Raw genomic sequence first — 24,566 nt, 5'->3', positions numbered from 1 at the left:
AAAAATGTTCATGTCAGTCGCTTATTTCATGTTAAGTGTCTCACAGTCTTTCCCTTTGAGCTTGAAAAGAAATGGATAAGCAATATATCGATACATGTTTAACTTATTTTGCTATTGATGAACATTTTATTGTGATAATTATTATTGTTTTTTATTGCCCAGCAGTGTGTTAACATGTTAATATTTAATCTAACTATATGTCAACATACCTAACAAATGTATATATATATATATATATATATATATATATATATATATATATATATATATATAAAGATAGACATACAGACAGACAGCCCATTAGCACATTTTGTGGATAGTCTCAGTCCTTTTTCCATCAATAACTTGTAACCAAGCCAAAATATAGATGGTAAATATGTTGGGTAACTCTTTTTGATTAAAATATGCAGTATAATGTACATGGTGCACACTGTACTGTTCACTTTGTGCCTGAGAAACACAACCAAAGGATTGTTGGACGCAAACATATGAGGTGTTGGGATATGAGTAAATAACATTGCTCTATTTTGTCTTGTTCTCGGATCAAGATACCATCGTGTCCGTGGCTCCGAAGTTGGCAGATTTAGGGTTATTTAGAGAGCAGAGATGATCTGGTCCTAACTCCCTTCTTCTTTCTCCTCACCTCACTCCAACCTTGAACCTGACAGCACCGTCTTCTACACTTCTCTTCATCTTCTCTTCTTTATTTCCCACCATTTCTCACCAGCACGATCGTTTTATAGTCGCTGCAACTCAGGAGTGAGCTGTCATCTCTGACCCTCTGCATTTTTTAACCTTTCGTCGAGATGTGACTTTTATACTGCTGCTGTTCCCTGATGCTCTGGATAAGAAAACCAACGTCCTACGTGATTAAAATGTCAATGTAAATACACGGTGGTTTAATGAAGCATAATGACTTGTATTATCCAGTAAAAGCCGAGGCGTGATGGTTTCACGCTGATGAGAACTGATGAGTCTGGAGGCGTCACTTCACACCTCAGCTGTGAGAACCTGGTAATGCTTGTAAATAGTGGCACCGCTGACCTTCTCTCTCCCCATCACTCCTCTCTTTTCTGTTTTACTCAGCCATGTTTTTCTTTAATTTTCTCGCCGTGAAGATCAGCAGAAGATTATTTTTGTCTGAGGACAAATAAAATTATTATTTGTCCTCAGAACCCGCCTCTTCACAAGGACCACTAGCAGTGTCTCTACCCCCCACCAAGCATTTCTATTAATATTTTCCTTGTTTTTTTCTTAATTCTATTAAGCGGGCTGAGTTAACTTGAAAAGCTCTATATAAATTAAGTTATATTTAGGCATTGTAGCAATAGCAGTATTATTATTAGTAGTAGCAGTATAAGTAGTAGCATTCATTGCAGATTTAGTACCAGTGTTAGTATAAGAATTATCATTATCTTTATGATGATTATAATTTAGTTATAATTTGTGTAATTTATGTATTTATGTACTGTATGTTTCTGTATTAATATCTCTTTATAGTTTATAACCAAAACTACTGTGAACATTAGAACACATTTGCTTAAGTGCTCTCCCTGTCTGGGTGAGTGTTTTATTGTTGAGTGTAGTGATACTCATTTTATTTTCCCCATCCAGTCTGACAGCATGCAGTCATCTTTTTTTTATCATCTTTGTCTATTGTTTATTAAATCTTCTTAACATCAAACCTGTCCTGAATCCTAACCCTGCTCAATGCAGGGGAGGATTGTGTTTTCTTTCTCTCAGCTCAGTTTCCATGAAGCATCAGCACTTTGTGGTTGGCTTAGTATCGAGGTATTATCCTGTCTGAGGGAGCACTGGCTTGCAGCGATGTGGAATCAAGTGAAAATGTAAAAAACTGTCCAGAATGCTGTTTGTCTGGTTTGTATAGAAGCCTGGAGCTGCTTTCACCACAGCACTGAAGGCCTGTCTGCTCCAGGGATCCAAATGATGACACATAGAAAGAGGTTGAATAGAGAGAGGTGGAATGAGATGTGTTATATTACTGAATGGGCCGAGGATAAAATACGTGATGCTCGATACATACTAATGTGCGTGTGCTGTGTCAGGCTGAGGGCAGGGTGAACTGGGGCTGAACCCGCTGTGCGACCCCGCAGCTAACCCTGACCGAGGTGAGGCTGTGGGAGCCTGGCTGCGAGTTTGGCACCTCTGGGTGGATGCCCACCCACAGCAAGCTCTCTCTCTCTCTGAGGCTGGGCTGCCTGCCACCTGTCTGAGCCTCCCATGTTTATCAACCCCAGCACAACCTCCAGTGATCTCCCTCTGCTTGGAATAAAATCAAATTAGACATAATAAATGACTCCTGTGGTGGAGGTGGGTTGGCGACGATGATCACACAAGATGGATATGTATCAAGGAAAATAAAACACCTTAAAGGTTCAGTGTGTAGAATTTAGTGACATCTCACTCAACCTCCCTCAAAACTCAAAAACATGGTTAGTTTTTCCAGTTTGGCGACTGTAAAAATCATGGCTGTCTCCGTAGAGAGGACCCGCTCCAGATGAAAATAAAGTATTTATATATAAAGGGCCCATTCTAGGGTAAAGAAAACAAAAAATTGCACAATTTAGATGAAAAACACTATGAAAAACTATAAAACACTAAGAATATTTTATATTCAATAACTGCCAATAGATCCATTTCACCTAAATCTTACACACTGAACCTTTAAAATGACACCTTGATGTTCTACTCTCTAGTTTTCGATAGCAAAAGAACTGGCTTTGCTGGTCAAGGAGAAAGAATCACTTATGCCAGGCGCGGGATGATCGTGACCAACAAGGGCCTTGTTAGCATTGTGAACACCATTTTAGTTAGTCAAAAAAACTGAGCTTGTATCTTGTGTATTCTGCAAAGAAGATTAAATATGTTTGACTTCTTTGAACCCGTCGGGCTCGGATTCTATTGCACATTTGCAGAAACTTGCAAGCAGATGCAATAATCCACCAAAGTTGATCCTGTGCTTTAAATTGGAACTGGAGTTGTATTGAGAGCAGAGATGTATAGAGTAACATAAAGACTGATGTAATGACGAAGTTGAACCAATTCTGAACCAGCACCAAGACCCACTTTGTAAAACCGGGTTTTGAATAACTCTTGCACGGTTGGTGACCTCGAGTGGCCGTGCAGAAACTGTAAGGTACACAGACCATCACACAGAGCCTCACGTACCTGCATATTCTGATGATGGGATTCATTTTACTGAGACCTTTGTATCGCCTTGTTTTGTTGAGGCTGCGGACTGTGTAGCCCTAGCCTTTATTGAAATCCCTTGAGACAATTCATCAAAAGTCACATAGCTGCCTGATGAGAGACAAAAGTCTATATACTAGTTTTTCCTCCTCTTGAAGGGCTCCTCAAACCAGTCAACAGACTTCAATGTTTAAAATCAGTGGAGTTTCCCTTTAAATATGTTCCTGAATTTCTTCCAGAAAGATTTTACGATTGGACAACAACCCTGGAGTTCTGACAATGAAAATTGAATCTCTGAAACAACTGTAATTCCAGCAGTGAATGGAAGCTGCTGCTATCTCTTACTTTCAGTGAAAGTAACATCTCGTTAACGCTCCAAGCGCTAAAATCCCAGAACATTTTTTCCACCTGTTTCTCATTCGTAGTATTTTCTACATAAACATCATTTATGTGTAGTTTACATACTGCAAAGTAAACAATCTGCTTCATGATTGCACTGGCTCATGATTATCTGTTTTTTATCTGTGTGATAATATGTGTGTGTGTGTGTGTGTGAGAGTTACTGTGTGTTTGTGTATTCTTTTGTACAGATATCTTTGTTAGGACCAGTTTGAGTCTACAACCTACGATGTGAGGACATTTTGGGAAAGCGAGGACCTTTCGGCCGGTCCTCACTTTGTGACCGAACTTAAATGGACTGTTTGGGGGTTAAGACTGGGTTTTAGTGTTAGGGTTAGAATTAGGTTTAGGTTTGTTTAAGGGTTAGGGTTAGGCATTTAGTTTGGATTGTTAGGGTTAGGGTAAGGGGCTAGGCAATGCATCATGTCAATGAGTGTCCTCACTAAGAAGCTATACAAACAAATGTGTGTGTGTGTGTGTTTGTGTGTGTTTGTGTGTGTGTGTGTGTGTGTGTGTGTGTGTGTGTGTGTGTGTGTGTGTGTGTGTTTGTATGTCTGTGTGGGTGTACCATGTCAGCGGCTGAGGTGGCAGGTGAGGGGGATACATTCTGCACCCTAGGTGTGAAACACATCTCCCACTGGAGGGGTTAGCCAGAGGTGGACAGTAAATTTCCTCTAATTGTAGGAGAGTGACATTCATAGAGTGAGTTGACAGAATGACAGAACATCAGAAGATAATTGAAATTTAAAAGAAATGTAACCGTCTCGTCTAAGCAGAAAACAAAGAGTTAGCTGCTGACAGGTAAAATGTAATGCAATGTAATGTAAAACAATTCTCCCTGGTTAATGTAATCAACACTGACTCTAAAGTCAACTGGATAAATTTCAAATAATAATTCCAGCGAAAAAACCAGAGTCTTGTGTTCGCTGACCTCCACAGGCTGACAGTGAGATCAACAGTTTCTTTCACACCTCTGCCAGAGTAAACATGTCCTCCCACAACCAGCACTTGCTCACTCTTGTATTCTACCTTGTTTTTACAAGCACACTGATTTACCCCCCCAACACACACACACACACACACACATACATACACACAGCTGCCTGTGACATGGGAACAGTAATATTCTCACTGCTATTATGAAATATAAGCTGAGGTCATGACTATTACAGTAATACGGAGCATGGAATATGAATTAGAACATTATTCAGACTTTTCTTAACAGAACTAAAATGCTTTCAATAACAAGTTCTAAAATTATAGAATGATCAGAAGGTTCTTATGTTCCTGTGTTAAAGACTGAGACACTGCAATGCTATACTTTACTCTGTCCAAAAATAATAAACTATTAAACTATTAAAACTATAGTGATAATACTAATATGACTATGGTGAACATTTTCGTTGCATCTGTTGTGATTTTATCTCATCCTTTTTGTGTACAAGTCACACTGAGGTAATCTTTCCCTCAGACTTAAGCAGACACCAAACCTGCCTGATTTCAAAAGTGTGGCAGACCAGGACCATAATGAGATATTTTAATGTTGTATTGGCAAGAGCGCACACACTGTTAGTTTGGTGTATGCAGGAATTCGGGATGTCATTGAAGCTTGCATGATAAAACCGGATTTCAGTGCAAAACAAACATGGAGGCAAATTCTCACTGTCATCTTATTAAATGTTCTGAACCAAAAAATAAAAATATAAGAAAAACTGTGGATTATGTCAGAATTTTGAAGGATTTAGAAGCTAGTGCACGTTACAGCTGCAAGATTATTTATGATTCAAAATCAGACACTCTGATCCAGTCAGTCGCATTAAGAGTAAACGAGTAAACCCTTCGCATTGCAGGATTATTTGAGCTGATAATGAGTTCGGTCAGACTTGCTGAAACACCTTTGTTGTTCTTGGGAGGTGCAAATCAGACCCAACATCTGCAAAAATGATTCTGCAGTTTCGGGCCATTCGCATGCTACAACCAGAAACCACACAGACCGGAAACTGAATGAAACTCCAAGCATGCTCTGTCCAGAGGTTACAAAGTTACACCTCAAGGTGAATACAGAGAAAACGAGAACATGAATGTGACCAGAGAAAGCTGCTGCTAGCTAGCAACAGATACAAAGTCCTACCTGTGTTTGAGTTCAGTGCTGCCTCTGATCTCACCCCTCAACATAAACTCCAGCTCTTTCTATTATTCACCTTCAGTCTCCTTTTCCCTGTCTTCTCTGTAACTCCATGAAGTCAAGCCCTTGGATACGTGCTCAACACATTTTGCTACAGTTGAAACATTTTGGCTTGCACGGATGTTTGTTGGTGTCTGTGCCACTGCAGGTGAATAAGTATCTGATTGGGTCTTTACATTTGTTTGGCATTGTAACGTTAAGACAGAGCCAGGTTAGCTCCTCTTGCTCTTTCTTCATGCTTAGTTGAGACGGTTGACTGCAATCTTTTCATTCAGCTCTTGTATTTCTCTGTAAATAAATGTGGACTATCTTGATATCAATATCTTGATGGACCCCTGGTGCTTGGCTCCAGTATTAGTCATGAATTTCTCCTTCTGCAAAATGAACACCAAATTCATTTTTCCCTCAAGTTTGGTTATTTGATTAGATACTTGATGCTATAACAGAGTGAAACATCATAGTTGACAGCTGAGACTGACTTGCAATTGGTAAGTGCTTGTATCAGCGGGCTCGTGCCATGAGAATAACTGTGCAGACTCTAGTTCCAGATAATGTCTCTAGCTCAAAATGGCAGCACCCATAGCGCTTCATTTTGGTCTGGGAGGAAGTGGAGACATATCTTTATTAACCATCTCTGCTATTTTCCCAAAAGTATTTGTCTAAGTAAAATCTGTCAAATGTGTAACATTCACAGCATTCAGTGTCTCAATACTTGTTCTGCATTAACCAGGAATAACTGGATCACAAGCCCTCAGCTTTTATTCAAGTCATGATGGAGCTACTATTTTACAACTAATATACACAGGTCTACAATATGTACAACAACAAATATAGTATTGGTAATCAGACTATTGTGTTTCATTAAATTCACAGACATGTGGATAACAACCCCACACACGCACACGCAACTCAGTCACGCCAAAAAAAGTAACATGCTCCTTAGAAATCTTGACACGTGTTGTCAGAAATGCAGCAGGTTCCGTAAAACAGTTCTTCATCAGAATGTTAAAATGAGAGCATCATATCAAAAGATCTAATCTCACAGTTTTGTATCATTTTTAGAAAAGAAATCAATAAACAAACAGAACAATTCCTTATACGTTGTCATGGCAAGATGTGACAGATAAGAGTTCTACGTTATTATCACCAGCTACAGAACACAGTGCTAAAGTTAAGGGACAGACACAACGTCTCAGAGTTGAAGACAAGACGACAAACAGGAGGGAAAATGCAGTCGGCTGTTCAGGTTGGAATTTGGAGCAAGTGGGAGAAATGAACAGAAGTTGACTTGATCTAAAAGAAAAAAACTGCTACATAGAATAAAATGGTCGATCCAGGTTTATATCTATAGAGAACAGACCAAGCAATACAGAGAAGACTAAAGACACCGCAGAATGGTGCAGAGTAAATAAAGAGTGAGTGGATGAAAGGGGTGTTTCCTCTGAACAACACCAGCCGTGATATTGCTGTTGAGCCATGGAAGTGAGGCGTCCAATCCAGTTCCAGTTCTGATCACAACCTATGTACCTCTCCTTTAGCTTTCAGCAGGGAATGAAATCAAAGCACAACATGGTAACATGAACTACATCACCTTTCAAGTACAGACACAATCTCTTATTAATATTTTTTTTACACAAACCTCAAACAAAACGAAAGTCGCTACGCTGTGTGTATGTGTGTGTGTGTGCACAGAGGGACGGGGAGTAAATAGTGAAAAAGAAATAACAAACACTAGTTTGGTACGATGTGTCAGAAAAGGTGGGCGGCCTGAGGGGCTCACCGAGGGGTCAGGAAGCCACCACAGGTCCGTGTAGGCAACCAAACAAGTTTCAACATTTTACTCATACAGTATAACCATGACAGACTGATACACACAGCAAGCATAGTGTGGCCTTTATTTCTTGTCTTTTCACTTCAGTTAAAGCTGATTCTTTCCCACCAAAGCTATCCCCATAGCTATACTGTGTTTGGGGCCTGGAGGCTGCAGGAGTTTGGCTTTTCAAGACAGGATTTTCTCCCGGGTTTCGGGCAACTTGAGAGCCACCAGGCCACCGCAGACGAGGGCGGCGAAGGCCAGGAAGATGGGGACGATCTTGGTAACGCCGATGAAGGCTGCAAAGATGAAGCTGGCAATAAGGGCTGCAAACTTAGAGATTCCATTCAGGATTCCGAAAGCTGTCCCCCTGTAAAGTCAGAAGAAAGAGACAAATATTAGATGCATAGTTTTAAATGGCCAACTCTAAGATAAATTAAGAGTTAAGAGGAGACTGAATAAAGCTATGTTTGCTAAACCCCTGTTCCCAAAACCCCAATGTTAGAAACCAAAAGTTGCCACAGTCACTTAGACACAATGAGGTGTCTAAGTGTGTTTTGTAGGCAATACAAAATATTGCCATGGTTTCCTTTCAAATCATTTAAAGCTGGAAGTCAATTTGTACTGTACCTACAGTATTTGCTTAGGGTTGGAGTTGATATGAACATTATGGAGTTGAGAGGGTTGGACTGTACCTTCTAGCGGCTGGATAGAGTTCCACAGAAATAACCTCAAGTCCGTTCCAGGCTGCTATGCTGGTTCCGTAGAAGAGACACTGCCAACATATCACAGCTCCTTGACTGAAACTTAACAGCAGCAGGAAGGTACAGGCAGCCGATGCCAGCATAGAACCCCCTAGACACACACACAGACACACACACACACAAACAGAGAGAGAGAGAGAGAGAGAGAGAGAGAGAGAGAGAGAGAGAGAGAGAGAGAGAGAGAGAGAGACAGAGACAGACATATTAATTTCTTAAGCAGTTACAGCAAAAACTATATCTACCCTACATTACTGTAGGGGAGAGCGGGGTAATGTGTGTGATGTGATGTGTGTAATGTGATTTTAACTATTACAACATGTGTTGTTATGGTAGTTTTAAAGTGGAAAAAGTAAGTGGACCACTTTTTTTAAAACAATCATATTTTCACTGCCATTTGTCCTGAAGACATTTTGATCATTTCCATTGCTAGAAAACATCCTGAATTAATGGGAAATGTGTACATTTTACTGATATATCATTTAAGCTCGCCTAGAGGGGAGCAAACGTAAAAAAAATGTCCCACATTATCCCCCTCTCCCCTACTTACATACTGTATTGGCACTTTGTGCTGACCTCACCTATAATTCTGATCCTTCCTATCTTGTCCATGAATAATGCTGAGAGGATGTTGCCAGGCAACACAGCAAAACTGCCCAGGAAGCTGACCATGTAGATGACGATGTCGTTCTCTTCCTTGAAGTTCAGGTGGCAGCCTTTCTTTGGGTGGAGGAAGGTGGTGTTCTCCATTCGACAGTCTTTGAACTTTTCCTGCCAGAGGTCTGGAGAGAAGAAAATAAAGAAGGAAGCGATGCTTTAAGAAAACTGACTTTTATTTCCAAGTAGACTTATTTTAGTGCTAGAGGATAAACACATGCCAAATTGTAGATACTTTGCAGTTGACTGTTTTAGTGCGGTTCTAACCTTTTAGTACATTTTAGTAGTGAGTGGTTTCTTTAGCTCTGGGCCTCAATGTTCCAACAGTGTCACTTAAAACACTTTACAACCATTCATTACTGAGTCTGTGAGGAAGACTACCTGTGTTGTAGAAGACGGTGCTTTTGAAGGTACAGTTCTCAAAGAAGGTGTTGGTCGACCTGACATCCTCAAAGTAGCAGTTCTCAAACAGAGAATCCTCAAACTTCACAGACTTTATCTCAATGTTTGCAAACCTAAAGGAACAAGAAAGAAAGGACATAAAGCAGCAGCAGAATCTTATGGTGACTCTACAGATTGTGACATATTGAGGGGGGGGGGGGGGGGGGGGTGCTGAGGGAACTTACTTGTCATGGATGTACTCTCCCTCACGGTGTATTTGGTTGACGAGAGAGAAGTTGAAGTGGAAGCGTTCGACCCGTTCCCGGTGGAACACTCGAACCTTGGACTCATACTCTTCATACTGCATGTACTTGATCATATCAGGGAACCAAACGCCCAGTCCGTGGTAGCTAATGCATATAGACACAAAACATTTGACAAGACCTGCATTAGAGAAAAAGTATTATACCAGTGAGATCTTTCCTTTCCTTAGGTTATCTTAGCTTTAGAGAGGTTTGCAATCTCCACTGTTCATTATATTATGAAAATGCAGATAATTACATTCCACAAGGTTTGATGGCCCAAATGTCAGTGTGAGTTAAAATAGCATATTTTTACCTGAAGGCCAAACAGAACCAAACAATAACCAGGAAGAGACCTTGCAGTCTGAACTCTGGAGCTGATAATGACATGATGTTAGCCATCACCTGGAGGGGGGACAGACAGACAAGTCATTTCTACATTACACAAACTGGTAGAAACGTAGAACTTTTTTTGGGTGAGATGAGCCCTGCAATCTTTCTTTTTAATCCAAATTATACATTTGATTGCAGACCTGTTGCAGCATGGTCATGTGTCTGACGGTCCAGCGTTGGAAGGCTGTGCCGGTGTCGCTCTGGATCTCGATGAACTCGTCATCTTGCGTCTGTGGAGTCTTAATGTTTGTCGCCTTCACATAGAGACAAAAGTGGGAACATATGGTTAAAACTGTCCTCTTCATTATTTTTAATTATCATTAAAAATAAAAGTAAATTGCCTTGAAAAAAGTTATTCTTGATATTTGTCATGTGCTATTTGCTTATTTCATTTTTTAAAGGAAATTCAGAACATATACATTTTTTGAAAGATTTGAACAGAGTAAAACAAAGAAAACAGATATTTTGTATTATTATTGTTATTGTTGAAACGGATCACATAATGGAAAATGCTAATTATTACAGACTTTATCAGCCTTTTTCTATATTTTACAGCATTTCAAATTGCAAGCTGTTTTCATAAGTAACATTCGTACTGATAATTATAAAATGTAATTAATTTGGTGTTTTGCATTAACAGTTGTTCTATGTTTGTGAGTTAACTAAAACTAATTAATTCTACTAATATATATGATTGGCTTGCTAAACTAAGTTTTGCAGTGTCCTGACATTGAGCAGCCTCCACTCCGCTCATTTTGCCTGATAAACGAAGCAGCTTTTATAAAGTCAGCATAAAGGCTAGAAGAGCAGGTATGAGAACCCGGTAGGAGATCCTCTGCAGAATTCACCACAAGCGAGTGGCTCTCTGCCACAAAATGTATACATTACATCATACCTCTGCCTGCTGCACCGCACCTCGACTGACGGCTCCACAGATGTCTGTGTTCTGAATGCGTCTTAATGGAGAATCTCCTGCTGCATTGTTCATGTGTGAAAGAGAACGTGTCAGGAGCCAATTCTCCTGACTTCCTGCAGAGGTCCTGTCTGAAAACAGCTTGTGTCCTTGTCTATTTAGTTTGCTTCAGTCAAGCTACTCTCGTTCTGTTTTTAGTTTCAGTTTATGTATCACCTGTGTTTTGCAACCTTCCAGCCTACTGAGTGTAAGCGTGTTTATTTGAGATTAAATGTATTTCCAGCACTTGCAGTTATTTATTCATGATGATTGCTCACTGATTTGGGTGAATAAAACGTTTCCATAGCGTTTCCTGTTACGATGAGTCACACATAAATACATTATATCCACAGAGCCTCACAGTGAAAACTCTCTCTGGCTCCCCCTTGGCCTTCCAGTTGGTGTCGTGAACTCTTCTCAGGATCATCCAGGCCTCATCATGACGGGCATTCTGAAAACAAACAGACAGAACAATCACACACAAAGAGAAAGTAGAAATTATGTTATTTGCTATTTATAAGAGTAACTATTCCTAGCATCCCTTTGTGTTTGACGACTCTAGCTTTCCCACATACCGTGTAGCCAGGGGTTCTCATGAGGTCGGCCGCTTATCAGAAATGGGCGACGTGTGATAATTTGGGGGTGTGTGATATGAACATGTCAGAGCAGTAACATACAAACACAATACCACATGTGGTCACAGCTCCGACAATGTCCTGGATGAGAAACAGGGGTGGGTGGTGTTCTGGTGTTGTCTTAGCAGCCCTTCGCTACCTTTGCACAGCAGTGGCATGTTGCTCAGGTGGCTGATGACTCAACATGTTTTAACCAATCACAGCCTGATGTTTAATACTGTACCCTCACATCATGAATATTAGGATGCAGCTCTTATATCAATCTGAGATGGTCCAGTGTCTAACCTCCAGGAGGAACCGTGGGCTCTCCGGCATGAAGACCACTCCGACGAGAGCAGCGAGCACAGGCAGGAGGCACACCAGGATGAACAGTCTCCAGCTGTGCATCTGGATCTCGGTACCGATGGCAAAGCCCCAACCTGAAAACCAAACATCCCGTCAGGGACAAGTTAAAGCACAAAAAGCCTCTTTGTTATATTCTATGTGGAACACTTCTTTGATGCACCAGTTATCTCTTTTTCCATGAGTCATTTGTATCTGAGTGATTAAATTGTTTTAAAAGGTGACAGTTAACACATGAGCAACCGTGGGTCTGTGTCAGCTCCATAAAATGATTTTTCTGGTCCAAGACGTTCATTTGTTTTAATATGAATTATTCATATACTGCCAGTAATTGCAGAGATAACTTCTTAAGATGAGGTGTATTAGCAGGCACAGAGCGGAGCTGAGGAAATTTAATTTAGCTGCATCCTGTTGTTCGTGCAGACTGAAGGAAGAAGTCTGACATTTCAGGGAGCTCCTGCAGTTATTTGAATTTAATTAAAAGTCAAATAAACATTACATTATCTCCGTCTTCACAGTCTATGTTCAGTGTATTTGAACGTCTGGGTGTCTTCATGTGCCTCAATATTCTGCACACGTGTGTGTGTGTGTCTGTTTGTGTGTGTGTTTGTGTGTGTGTGTGTGTTACCATAGTGAGGGATAATTCCCCAGGCAGTGAAGGAGGCGTACAGGCCTCCCAGCATCCAGAACATGCAGAGCCAGCTCAGATGTTCTCCACGTTTATCCATCTGCAGGAACTCAGTGAAGTAGGTGTACACGATCGGGATGGAGCCGCCAATTCTGGAGGCGGAATCACAGGATGTCTGAAACTTTTCATATATGTAAATCATCCTTTGTCTTCTGAGGAACTTTCACTATAATCTCTGGTATTTGAGCTCTTTACCCTCATTTGATTTGAATGTTTTGACAATCTTTTATTTGAGTCATTACGACAAGAATCCCCAGTCAATTAGATTGTTTCACTCACCACTGCTAGCGTAACTCGACATGCAGACAATTTAGCTTTATTCAATCCAGATTTCTCTGTCTCTGATATTTCGTCTTCAATATAATTTATTGTGGAGGTGCATAAATCTGCATTATTGTGCATAAATGTTCCTCAGAAGGTCCAAATTCCTGAGTTGTGAAGTTGTTGTTCCAATTTAAGTGAGTTCATGTGCTTTGAAGTTAGAATGTGGAAAAACATGTACGCTGTCAAAAAAATATTTAGTATTTATGTGTTTCAAGTGTTTCAACACCTTGACAGTGCTTTTCAATATTTGTATGATAACAAAGAGGAAAGAAAAAGTATCAGGTGTGACTGACATGGATATAATTAGCTGATTATTCATAAAACTGTCTTCATTGGCTAAAAAGTGGTGTCGTGCTCTGGTGAGAGATTGACTTTATTGTCAGGTCTATTTTGAAATGTAACAACAATTAAAGCCTCATGTGAGCACTCAGACTCGGTAGGGGATTAATCCAATATACTGATTCATACTGGAGATAGAAAAACTAATGTAAAACTTATGATAATGATAAAATGCATTATTTGATATAATGAAGATTTTGCAAAGATTCACTTGGTCTGAAAATTTGTTTGAAACATGTTTCACATCAAGATGATCACTGGCACTCTGATCTACAGATCTCTCTTATTATTATGATGATCTTCTCAAATAGCAGTGTTCAGTCTGACAGACCCTTGTGTTTTGTGAGGCCAGTTAAACACTCTTTTGCAGATGTGAGCATTAACAGGTAACATGAGGCTCATTATCACTGAACAACAGCTGAACATCTAATTTTGATGACCTTGTGTTTTTTTATATGTGGCCAAGCAAAAAGCTCAAACATCAATATTGCAGGTCTGGGTACACGCAGGCTGCAGTCATTATCAAAAGAAATGTGTCTTTGAGAGCTGCAGAGGCAAGTGTGTGCACAACAAAGGTTTCACCCCAAGGTGCTGGCGACAGCAGGAACACAGCTATAAAAGTCACATAAAAGACAAGCTCATCAGATGAGTGTTGTCTTGTTTTAATTAGTATCATAAAGAAATGCTCTGTTACGGTGAATAAGCAGATTACTCCTCCTGCTGTGCAACACACAGTCAACGTGTCCTTGAGTTGGTATTACTACATTTGACGGTAAGAAACTGTGCAGTAGTGTGATCCAACATGTGGCACATGACAGCATGTTTAAAAGCTGCACGAAAGAAACACATCCTTTGTTGTGTGTAATTGTCGTGCGTCTCTTCTGCACAAGCACGACACAACGACAAACCAGGCAGAACAACAACTCTCTGCATTTTCTCCTGTGGATTGAACTGATGGATCAGCATTATTTTGGCAGCATAATAGAAGAGGCAGTGCTGTCAGACCTTATCCCAGGAAGGAGGGGGGGGGGGGGGGGTTGAGTAGGATGGGAAAAGGATTAAGTAAATAATCATATATTCAATTAAACAGAGCCAGCGTATGATGGAGCACGAAGCATCCTGACTGGTTTATATCAAGGTTCTCAGGTAGAGCCTGTAACCCTTCATGTGAAGTAAGAAATAAACATGTACATAAAGAAATTTAAGTGTATGTATGTTATATTAATGAGAAAAAGCTGTAGTGAGCTGATTGGTGTGTTTAGAATATTAACTGTCTACATTCATGTTCCTAAAGAACTGAAACTTTGATGAGGTGCCACCTATCCTGTCACTCAGGGTCCAAAGATGGAGCGGGTCGTTCACTAACCAGAGGGTCAATGGTTCGACCCCAGTCCCTATTCCGTGTGCTGCACATACATGCAATGCATGAATGTGTGTATATTTGTGTGTAAAAAAAATCGTTTTTACCCAAAGCCTGAGCAGAACCTGAAGAAGAGGAAGAAGCCGTAGCTCTGAGCGAAGCAGGACAGGAAGGAGAAGACCAGGTCGATGGTGAGCACGTAGATCAGACACTTCCTCCTGCCCATCTTATCACTCAGTCCCCCCCATACCAGCGCCCCGACCATCATGGCCACATACACCAGCAGACCTGTAAACACACACACACACACACACAAACACACACAAACGGTGACACACTTGGATTCATTTGACACAGTACACATACAGTATTATCCCGTCGTGTGTTTTACTTTCATAATGCACACTTGGTTTCACTGACACAAACAATGTAGGCTCAACACTCTGCAGTCTACCCAGTGGCATTTGTTGCTATTACCTAAGTTTTTTTTATCCTGTTCTGTTTCCATTTAAATTATGATGTATTATTTTATGACATTTTTGTTTTATTATTATTATTGCATATTGAAATACATATACATACACAGCAAACATCACTGATATTAGCTACTGTTTAAAGAAGAAAAAGGACAAAACTCCTGTTGTCCACGAGGGGGCTCCCTTTACCTTGTTATGAACACAGGAGGCAAGAAGACATAGATGGCAAGAAGACACCACACTTCCTGTTGTAATTCCCTGTGATGCATTTGAGCAACATTGTGTTCCCTGATGAATACTTCTGAATATTTTAATACCCAGCCACCACTCACAGACACAGAATGAGTTTTTCTCCTGCTGTCTTTGCTGTTAGTGTTTACCTCACATTCTTCTTAATATCTAACTCCAGATGTTGTCTGCCACTTCTTGTTGTCGAGCGGCAGGAGCCCATAAAAGTGATCAACTGTGCTGCCCATTACTGCACTGAGGTGATAATAAAGAGTGTGTGCTTTCTTTTTGTATCTCTGGGGAGAGTAATAGTCTCTCAACCCCTCCCCTGGTGTCAGGAATGAAACCGACAACCTCCGGGACCCTCTGGTTGTGCAGTTTAAACCTACCTTCTCTAGTGTTTTTACTACACACAGCCCTAATTACAGAGGGATTAAGCAGCTTAACGGCACGTGGAGCCATAGTGTGCACCTTGCCCATGGATTACTAGTCTATCCAAATGCCCTGGCGCTACACACGCCAAGCTGCACATCCCTAACTCATTCTACAAGTGACTGCTCAGGGTCCCAGAGGAGACAAAGAGTCGAGGCTAACATGTCACCTGATATCTTAGCCTAGTTGTTGCTTAGGGCAACGTGCACGTCTCAGAAATGTGCATGGACAGGTTGACAGGATGGCCTTGTGATTAGAAAGTGTGCTGAGAGCCACAAGGTCCAGGGAGGCGCAGGATTTGGCCCTGCAGCAACACGCTTCATTCTGCCTGCTGAAGTGTCCTTGAGCATGGTAAAGTCAATGAATCCCCTCAGGGGAAAGAAACATTTTTAATTAAGTGAAAACACTTAATGCATGTACCACACATAAATGAAGAGACGATTAATTTACTTTAAAGAAGTGCAAATAAATGTAGGCCGTGAATTCACCATATAAAGTAAGCTGTGTCAAAATAAATGCTAACCCTGTGTAGCTACATGATTAAAACAGAGGTACAACTTTTCAGTGAATGGAAATAAAATTTTGTATAAAATTCAATTTCTCACCAACTTCAGGAAATTGAGCACTCCGACATTTCTTTAGTTAAATAACTGTGTAATCAATGTAAAGCTTTAACAAAATAATCTTCTATATTTTCCATCTTTGTCAGTTCTTCTATTATCCATCACATCCTGACTTAAACTGCAAGGATTCTATTTTCAGCGAGTGATTGAGAGTTTTTAGACTTACAATTGTCCTGCACCAGCTGATAGTGAGCTCAGTCTGAGCCTACATTTATTGAATGTGCTCAATAAGTGGAAACTCTGCACATCAACAAATTAAAACAGGTCGCATTGCAGAGTATGGTTCCGACATAAAGGCTCATATGTATTGTTAGTGTCGGCAGTGAGGTTAAACTGACCTGACAACACGGTCAAGGTTAAGCTGCTAAAATGGTCATTGTTAAGACTGAAGAATCATGAGGGAAACCGATGGATTCTGTTCATCTCTTATTTCATAAAAATCTAAAAATTTATTAATAATGATGCAAACCTGGAATCTTTTACATTACTTCGCTGTACTGACATACTGTTTCTGAAATTAATAAAACGTTATGACAGTTACTTTCAATGATAACAGTAACCTTATAATAAGATATTTGAAACATTCAAAACAGGATACTTTTCTCCATGTAAGAGCAAAATACAATCAGCCATACATTTATAAAGCTTTGGCAGTGATGTTCTCCAAAGTACTGACAAATTTAAATGTTATGGAACAAAGCCTTTACACACCTTATTTCCAACAGTGAGGCTTTGATTTTGTATGAATGTTGATATAACTGTTGTTAAACAGACAGCAACCAGAAAATGTTAAATTCTATCAAAATGAAAAATACGTGGTTGATCTGGACATCTTGCTTGACTGACATGATGTCTGAGAGCTACTGTGCAAAAAAACCTTAAAGAAATTAATGCTAAGCACCAAAATGTATTAGCTGCATTGAACATGTTGAGAAATAGGAATAAAAAACAAGCAATATCCTTGTAATAGTTGTTGGTTAAATCTGTGCAAACAGATCAAGCCTGGGTGTGAAGAGCTGACACGTTGTTCTCTTATTTGTATTCTACCACTCATTGTCTCCCTCTATTAGCCTCTTGTATTTCCATTCTGAAGATGAAACAAGGTAAGAACACCAGCTGCCCTCCACTTTTAACAAAATGTTTAGAAGTCTATCAGCTCTCCAACAGTCAGGTTAAGATTAAACCCTTTTCTGCTCCCTTGTGTCTGGTGAACCGAACATGAGCACGAATCCAACGGCGCCATTCTGCAGATCTACTTCATATTCTCAGCCAATGATCTGTGCTCCCCTCCCGCTCTGCACAAACAGACGCTGTGATTTCATTTTCGCCAGGCCTTCCTCCTGCTACCAGCGCCTGTCAGAGGCCTGAAGTGCCTCTGACAGCTCTGCACCGGGCACCGCAGGCCGCCAGGCTCACTGACTGCTGCAACATGCTCCATATTAGCCTGGGAGCACACACTGAATACAATCACCACCAGGTTCCTCATCAATCTCTTGCAATGCTTCATCCCAGGAGCCCGTTGTTAAGATGAAATGAGCGATGTGCAATCTGCCACATCGCCTGGCTACACACGAGGCCTGGGAAATAAGGTGAGAGGCTTTAATTTGCAGTTTAGACGTCTGCAGAGAAAGTGAGGAGCAGATGTTTTCAATGAACATTTGCCCTCAGGTTGTCTTTATGCTTTGCACAACTATTTTGGTATGTTCACTTTTGTGGTACATTTGGAGCAGGTGAAACGAACAGGTAGCTGATACAAAATCCCGTTAATGCAAAAATATAATCAAACAGAATATAAGCAGGATTTTACTTCTTTATTTGGACAGTGAAACTAATCTATAGGCTCAGCAATACTCTATCGTGACACAGTGCTGGTTGTGGTTAATGTGAGAGCTGGACGATGTGGCCAAAAAATATATTGAGATAATTATCACAATAAATCTAACATTATTATTTCTTTTAAGTTTAGAGACAGATTTTTGCTTCTAAGTGACGGTTGTGGTTGTAGTGATATGTTTTACCTTCTCACTGTGCTTACACAACGTATTAGAGACATATTGAACATCTGCTGTGTTGCTATTGATCCAAAAATATATTGCAATAATTATTGATATTGTTTTATTTCCCAACCCGAGCCATTGTTCTTTGTTTTTGCTTTTACCAGACAGATCCAAGCCTTTTTTCTACCATAATTTATCCCAGTGACTGGGGGTTAGTTCTGTTGGAAACTGATCTGCAACCATTTGGCATCAAGAGCCAAACATATGCAGGATTTTGTTCAGACCAAGAACAACAGCAGATTATTTCACTGATGATTTTCTCTTCTCTTGGAGGCAGAAGAGATGGGAAGTCTCTGACAGATGATTGCAATTAGCTGGCTTTCCAAGAGGTTGCATATCTGTCTTGGAGAAATGTGTGCAGTGAATCAGTTTTCAGCCGTGCTAGTTGCATGGCCCAGATAATGTGAGTCAATCAGCAGTGTCGGATCTAGCATTTTTCTGAATCGGGGGCCATAAAGGGGCCACAATTTACACAGAGGGGCCAATTAAAACTATATGCACATTTAAGTCATTCCTTGTTCACTGTTAGCTCTGCAGCTTCGACCAAAGCAGCACATCATTGAATATCCTTTAAAAGTTGTTCCTTGATCAAGCACATTGTGTACTTGAACAAAAACTTAATTTCTCAACCAAATGTTGATGTCAATTCATTATTACTATTGTTAGTAAGTGACTATTCTTTTTAAGACTACTGAAAGGACAGTCCCGCCCCCCCCCCCCCCCCCCCCCCCCCCTGGACCGCCCCCTGGATCTGCCTCTGTCGATCAGAACATCAACTGCAGCATCTCCAGCACCATCATCAGCTCAAGTCAGTTTTCATTTATTCAGTACTTTGGTTAATGACCAAATTTCTCATCGTGCCTCAGCTGGCAGCCCCCCCAGAGTAATCTTGAAAATGAGTTCACAAAAACTAAACATGATAAATTATTCTTATTTCATATTGGTATGAAGTACTAGGAAGGTTTTCTCGGGGGAGGCCTCTACTTAACCAGTGGCCTCAATTTCTCAACCGGTCACGTACCCAGCAGTCCTTTGTCAGCGTTGGATATGCACATGTCCTTCTCGGCGCTGGGCAGGACGAAGCCCACCACGAAGCCGTCCACTCCGTCGGCCATCAGCGCCAGGCCCAGCACGAAGAACAGCATCCATTGGAAGCGCCCGTGGCCGCAGTCCTCCATGATGGTCTCGTACTGCTCTGCCAGGTTATCCTCCTCATCTTCCTGCTGGGCTGCCAGACGGGCTTTCCTCCTGGCCTCCACCCGAGCTGCCCGCCGCGCCTCCTTGATCTCGTCGGGGTGGGGGACGCCCTGGTACTCCCCCTCGTACATCTGCTCGCCGTCATCTGCTCCTTCGGTGTCATCGCTAGCAGCATCCTCCTCCTGCGGAGGGTAGTCCGCTTGGTAAGGGTAGCCTTCCTGACCGCTCCCATCCTGGGTGTAGGTGTACTCTCCGCCCTGCGTCACCTGCTGGTTCACGTTGTTGTGATAGGGGTCATCCATGATTCCTGCCGCGTTTCAGGGGAGCAGGACTGATTTTGCAGTGTAGCCGTGGTACGGTGAAGAAGCTCAAGTCGTCAGCTATAATGGCATAATCCTCCCTGGGAGCCGTAAGTTGCTCTCAGTGTTCCAGGTGTCTGAAGGGAGCTACAGGTTTTCTGTAAGAGTCTGGGTCTCGGATTTAAGGCCTCAGCAGCTGAGTTGAGTTATCTTCCTTGATGTGCACAGCGCTGCATGTTGAACCTAAAATAATAAACAATAAACCTTCCGTCAGCATAAAGGCAAAGATGAACGACGTTGTAGAGCAGAGATATTATTATTGATAGAGCAACATTCAGTCCCAGGAAAACAAAACAAGACAATGTATCAATAAAACACACAACAACAAAAGAACAATGTTGTGTCGTTATTATCATCTTAATTGTTTTGACTTCATTCCCATTATTGACATTGATTGTTTTTTCCTTGCTCTTTGTTATTTCGCTTTAGCTCCATTTTCTAACAATTTATCCTATTTTATGTAATTTATTGCTATTTGTAAAGCACTTTAAGCCTGCAAATTATTCCAGTCAGAAATGAAGTGCTATGAGGCAGGAGGGCGTGGTTCAGGACTCCCACTCTCCCCCTGCAGGCTGCTTGTCCTTCCACACAACCAGATAATCTCATCGTCTCCCCCGCTCAAATGCTCTGACGCCATTTTGATCCATCACACAGCACTGCCGCGGCGATGACACGTTCAGATTTGTCTTTTTTTTTACGGTGACCAAAGGCCGGAAAAACACCAATGGGAATATAATAACACACAAAGCTGCATACTTTCTCTAGTTGACATATACGTTACTGACACAATTTCCTGGAATTTAACGGTGAAGTGAATATTCCTACAAAATCGAGCAACTGTTGGCCTGAAGCTGGATCCTCTGTAATACAGAGATAACAAATGAAGGTTCATTGTAGAAATGTTTTTTCGTGTCAACCAAGCTGCAGAGCTGAATGCTAAATACAGCACACAACAGTACGATAGTGCAAACCTTCATTTAACCTTCATGTCGGCGCTCAGTACAACTGTGAGGGGGTTGTGTTTAGTTTTTACTTCCTCTCAGTTGTTTTACATTCACACTAGGAGGTAGAGCAACTCTGCACCTTGTTCAAGGGCACACTGACAGTATACATCCAAATTGAACGTGTGTTTTTTATAGTTTAAGAATGCAGGCTTTAAACTTCAGTGTTGTCTTTATTCCGTATGAGTTATATATTTAACTGTAACTGTGATATATTTCATAACATCTATCATTCATCAATCATTTTTTAACCTTTGGTTTTACTTTTAGTCACTCTTATGTTCACATGAGGTACTGTTAGTTGTCTTAGCCTCTTAATCTGATTTTGACCTTGGTTGTACTATTGAATTAGTCTTGTGTCACATATATAGTATTGAGAGATGTTTGTGTCTCCAGATACGATTTTATCATTCGGTTTTATCTATTTATTTTGTATTACTCGCGTGTGTTTATTTAGGATATATTGTAAGGTGTCTTTGAGAATCGAGAAAGGTGCAGTGAAATAACATCTTCTTCTTCTTCTTCTTCTTCTTCTTCTTCTTCTTCTTCTTCTTCTTCTTCTTCTTCTTATATTATACTATTATAAATATATACTATATTATATTATTTTGTATTATTACTAATATAGTCTTTTTTGCCTGACATGCACTCATGTTGCATAATAATAGGCCTATTTAAACATTACGTTTCCAAAGCCACAGATTTTGTTTTTTAAGAATCGCTGTATTTTGCATCAGATATCAAAATTGTATTGTGAAGCTACTTATGACAAGACAAATACAGACTGACAATCGTATTATCAGACACTGGTTGGTTTGGTTTGGGCAGGTCTGTTCTGGTTTGGAGCCAGGATGACGAACACTGTAATTTAATCCAGATTAGGACTGCAGATTTATTTATTTTTTTCATTTTGCCCTTGTTGCCTCACATTATTGTTTCATCACGGAACACACAGGGGTGGCTGACAGCAGCAGAGGATTATTGAGTCTTGATTGAAGCACTAAAATGTAGTCGCTTCTCTTTTAAAATTGAAATCCCCTCGTCAGAGATAAAATATATGCGTAGATCTGTTTTGTTGCCGGGGGTAATGAGAAGCATTGCCATGATGTGATGAGATGTGATTCCCCCCCTCCTCCATTTGTTGTTTCCTTCAGTAACGTGAATAATACATGAATGATTCAGGATAGAAAGTGAGAGGATGGATGCTGAGTGTGGATGAGGGAAGCCGTGATGCTTTCATCATCCTGCTGCAGCTCCTTTACTCAAACAGCTGCCACTTACATAACAGTGAGACTGCCTGCACTCATGCTTCTCCCCTCTGTCACTCTCCCACTCTGCGTAACATTTTATGAATGTATCAAATTGATCCCAGTTACACCTAACACACACACACACACACTCACACTAATTCAGATGTCAAATCAGTATTTATGCCTGTGCAGTGTTTGAATAGGTCAGAATCTACCTCCCGCTGAGAGTGTCCTAGTGTTCAAAAGTCAAAGAGCTCCTTTGATTCATGAAAATCAATGCGCGCCTGAGGTTTAACAGGAAGCAGAGAGGTCGCTCTGTAATTTACAGAATGCCGTTTCAATCTCGCCACTGACCTTTTTCCTGTTCACATCATTTATTAGTTCGACTGAGCCAAGCTTTGTCGTCTTCGCTCCATCAGTTCCTGTGGCTTATTCTGCAGAGAGCAATCTAACCAGGCACTCACACTGGGGACTCACATATTAATGTGATTATGCACTACACACCAGTCAGACACACACAGACACACAGTCGTGTCTCTGTGTCTTCAGTCTTCCATGACTAACAGTACTCCTGACTTCTACTTGCCTAAGTTGAACCCTAACCTTAAGTCAACCTTAACAATTACCCTTACCATAAACCATTTTAAATTGTTTTTTTCTGTACCCTAGAATGAGCCCTTTATATGGAACACATCTGGCCCAGGTCCTCTCTACGGAGCCCGCCATGTTTTTTACAGTAGCCCACACTGGACAAACTAAAAATCTTTTAAGTTTTTATGACAACTGAAGGTTAACCCAGGTTCTCTTTCATGTTTGGAATGGGAGGGTGGGGGGAGGGGTATTCAGCTGCAACATGCAACTTCACCACTAGATGTCACTAAATTCGACACACGGCAACTTTAAGTCCCCTTAATCGAACTGTGTAAACAGATTTAGGACCCCACAAGTAGTACCTAGACTACACACACACACACACACACAAACACACACACATAGATAGACTCTGCTGATGTGCGCTGTCAAGGCCTTGCTTCAAGGCAGCTTATCTGTAACTATTGCAGATTTGGAAAATTTGGTCAACTATTTATCAACTATACGGCATATGCTTTGGCATAGTCACTCATGACACAATTTGTATGTAGATATACATTCTTTCTGTAGGCATTTTATCATCTAGATGCCTTTGTTTATTTTATACTTGACTCAATTTACTTTCAATTCCACTTTAATCTGTGATACCTGGGACCTATGTCATGTACTCTATGCTACTATGCAGCTATAATAAAGTTGTTTGACCTGAATCCAAAAACTGATTTACCTGATCATGTTTTTGTTTGCACTAACAGTAGCTTGGGAGATGTAGAGATGACTTTTTTTGTTTGAATGACCTTAACATTATGTCATCAGCATATTAATGAATGACCCGATCTCTTTATAAATATTGCTTGCCCAGGTAGAAAAAAGCCTGACACCCTCTATTAGTTTGCACCCTCATCATCCTACTGAGCAACAGCCTCTCATTGCATCAGATCTTTTATATGCAGTGCATTTGAAACGTGGCCGTCACAGCAATGAGTTCATTTTAATCTCAGCTCCTCTGTGACCTCAAGAGGTCAAAAAACAGTCTTTAACTATTTCTGAGGACGACCTGTCTGCTCAACTATCAAATGCATTTATTAATAATTAGATTCTGCATACAGTATTGCTAAAAGTTATGGAGCAAGGGTTTCCTGCCTGGGCCTTATTAGATATGTCACATATTTTGGTATCTCACATATGTAACCATAGAAAAATGCTACATTGAATAAATCCTAATAACAAAGAGTTTAGATTCATCCTTCATGCTATGAAAGATTCTACCTAAAAATATCTACAGAGATTTTTACAAAGAGCAGCAGGGTGACTTAAGGTAGACAATATATGAATTTATTAATGGAATGGGACTTCTTTATGGATTTTTATTCACGATAATATTGATGAAAAAGCAACTGTTGCAACATGTGAATGCTGTTGCAAAAAGTTAAATTGAAAGCAAATTAAAGCATTGTAGTGTAAATTATCTCTTCTGCACAAGCTAAATAGCACTAGCTGAGCTAAATAGCAGAGTGTAGCAATCATTAAATAATAAATAATATCTTACCAGAGTTGGCATTCCCCTGTTATGAAAGTATCTACTGAAAAAAAATGAACAAACAGGCATAC

At 40.5% G+C, this 24,566-nt stretch overlaps 1 protein-coding gene across 1 annotated transcript; it reads right to left on the bottom strand.

Moving 5' to 3' along the window:
* Nucleotides 1–6,594: 6,594 nt before the first annotated feature.
* On the bottom strand, nucleotides 6,595–20,056 carry sv2ba (synaptic vesicle glycoprotein 2Ba). Its single transcript, XM_053421936.1, has 12 exons — nucleotides 19,579–20,056; nucleotides 14,849–15,029; nucleotides 12,659–12,810; nucleotides 11,974–12,107; nucleotides 11,415–11,504; nucleotides 10,242–10,355; nucleotides 10,025–10,113; nucleotides 9,652–9,816; nucleotides 9,407–9,540; nucleotides 8,950–9,150; nucleotides 8,303–8,462; nucleotides 6,595–7,977 (listed from the first exon to the last, which is right to left on the bottom strand). The coding sequence occupies exons 1-12, from the start codon at nucleotides 20,054–20,056 to the stop codon at nucleotides 7,794–7,796; spliced, it is 2,082 nt and encodes a 693-aa protein (XP_053277911.1). The 3' UTR covers nucleotides 6,595–7,793.
* Between the last annotated feature and the right edge of the window lie 4,510 nt (nucleotides 20,057–24,566).

The sequence above is a fragment of the Pleuronectes platessa genome, chromosome 1 (genome assembly GCF_947347685.1).
Source record: "Pleuronectes platessa chromosome 1, fPlePla1.1, whole genome shotgun sequence".
In the NCBI taxonomy this organism is placed as follows: domain Eukaryota; kingdom Metazoa; phylum Chordata; class Actinopteri; order Pleuronectiformes; family Pleuronectidae; genus Pleuronectes; species Pleuronectes platessa.
The sequence above is the reverse complement of the archived record's forward strand: the minus strand, read 5'-3'. Positions and strand labels throughout refer to the sequence as shown.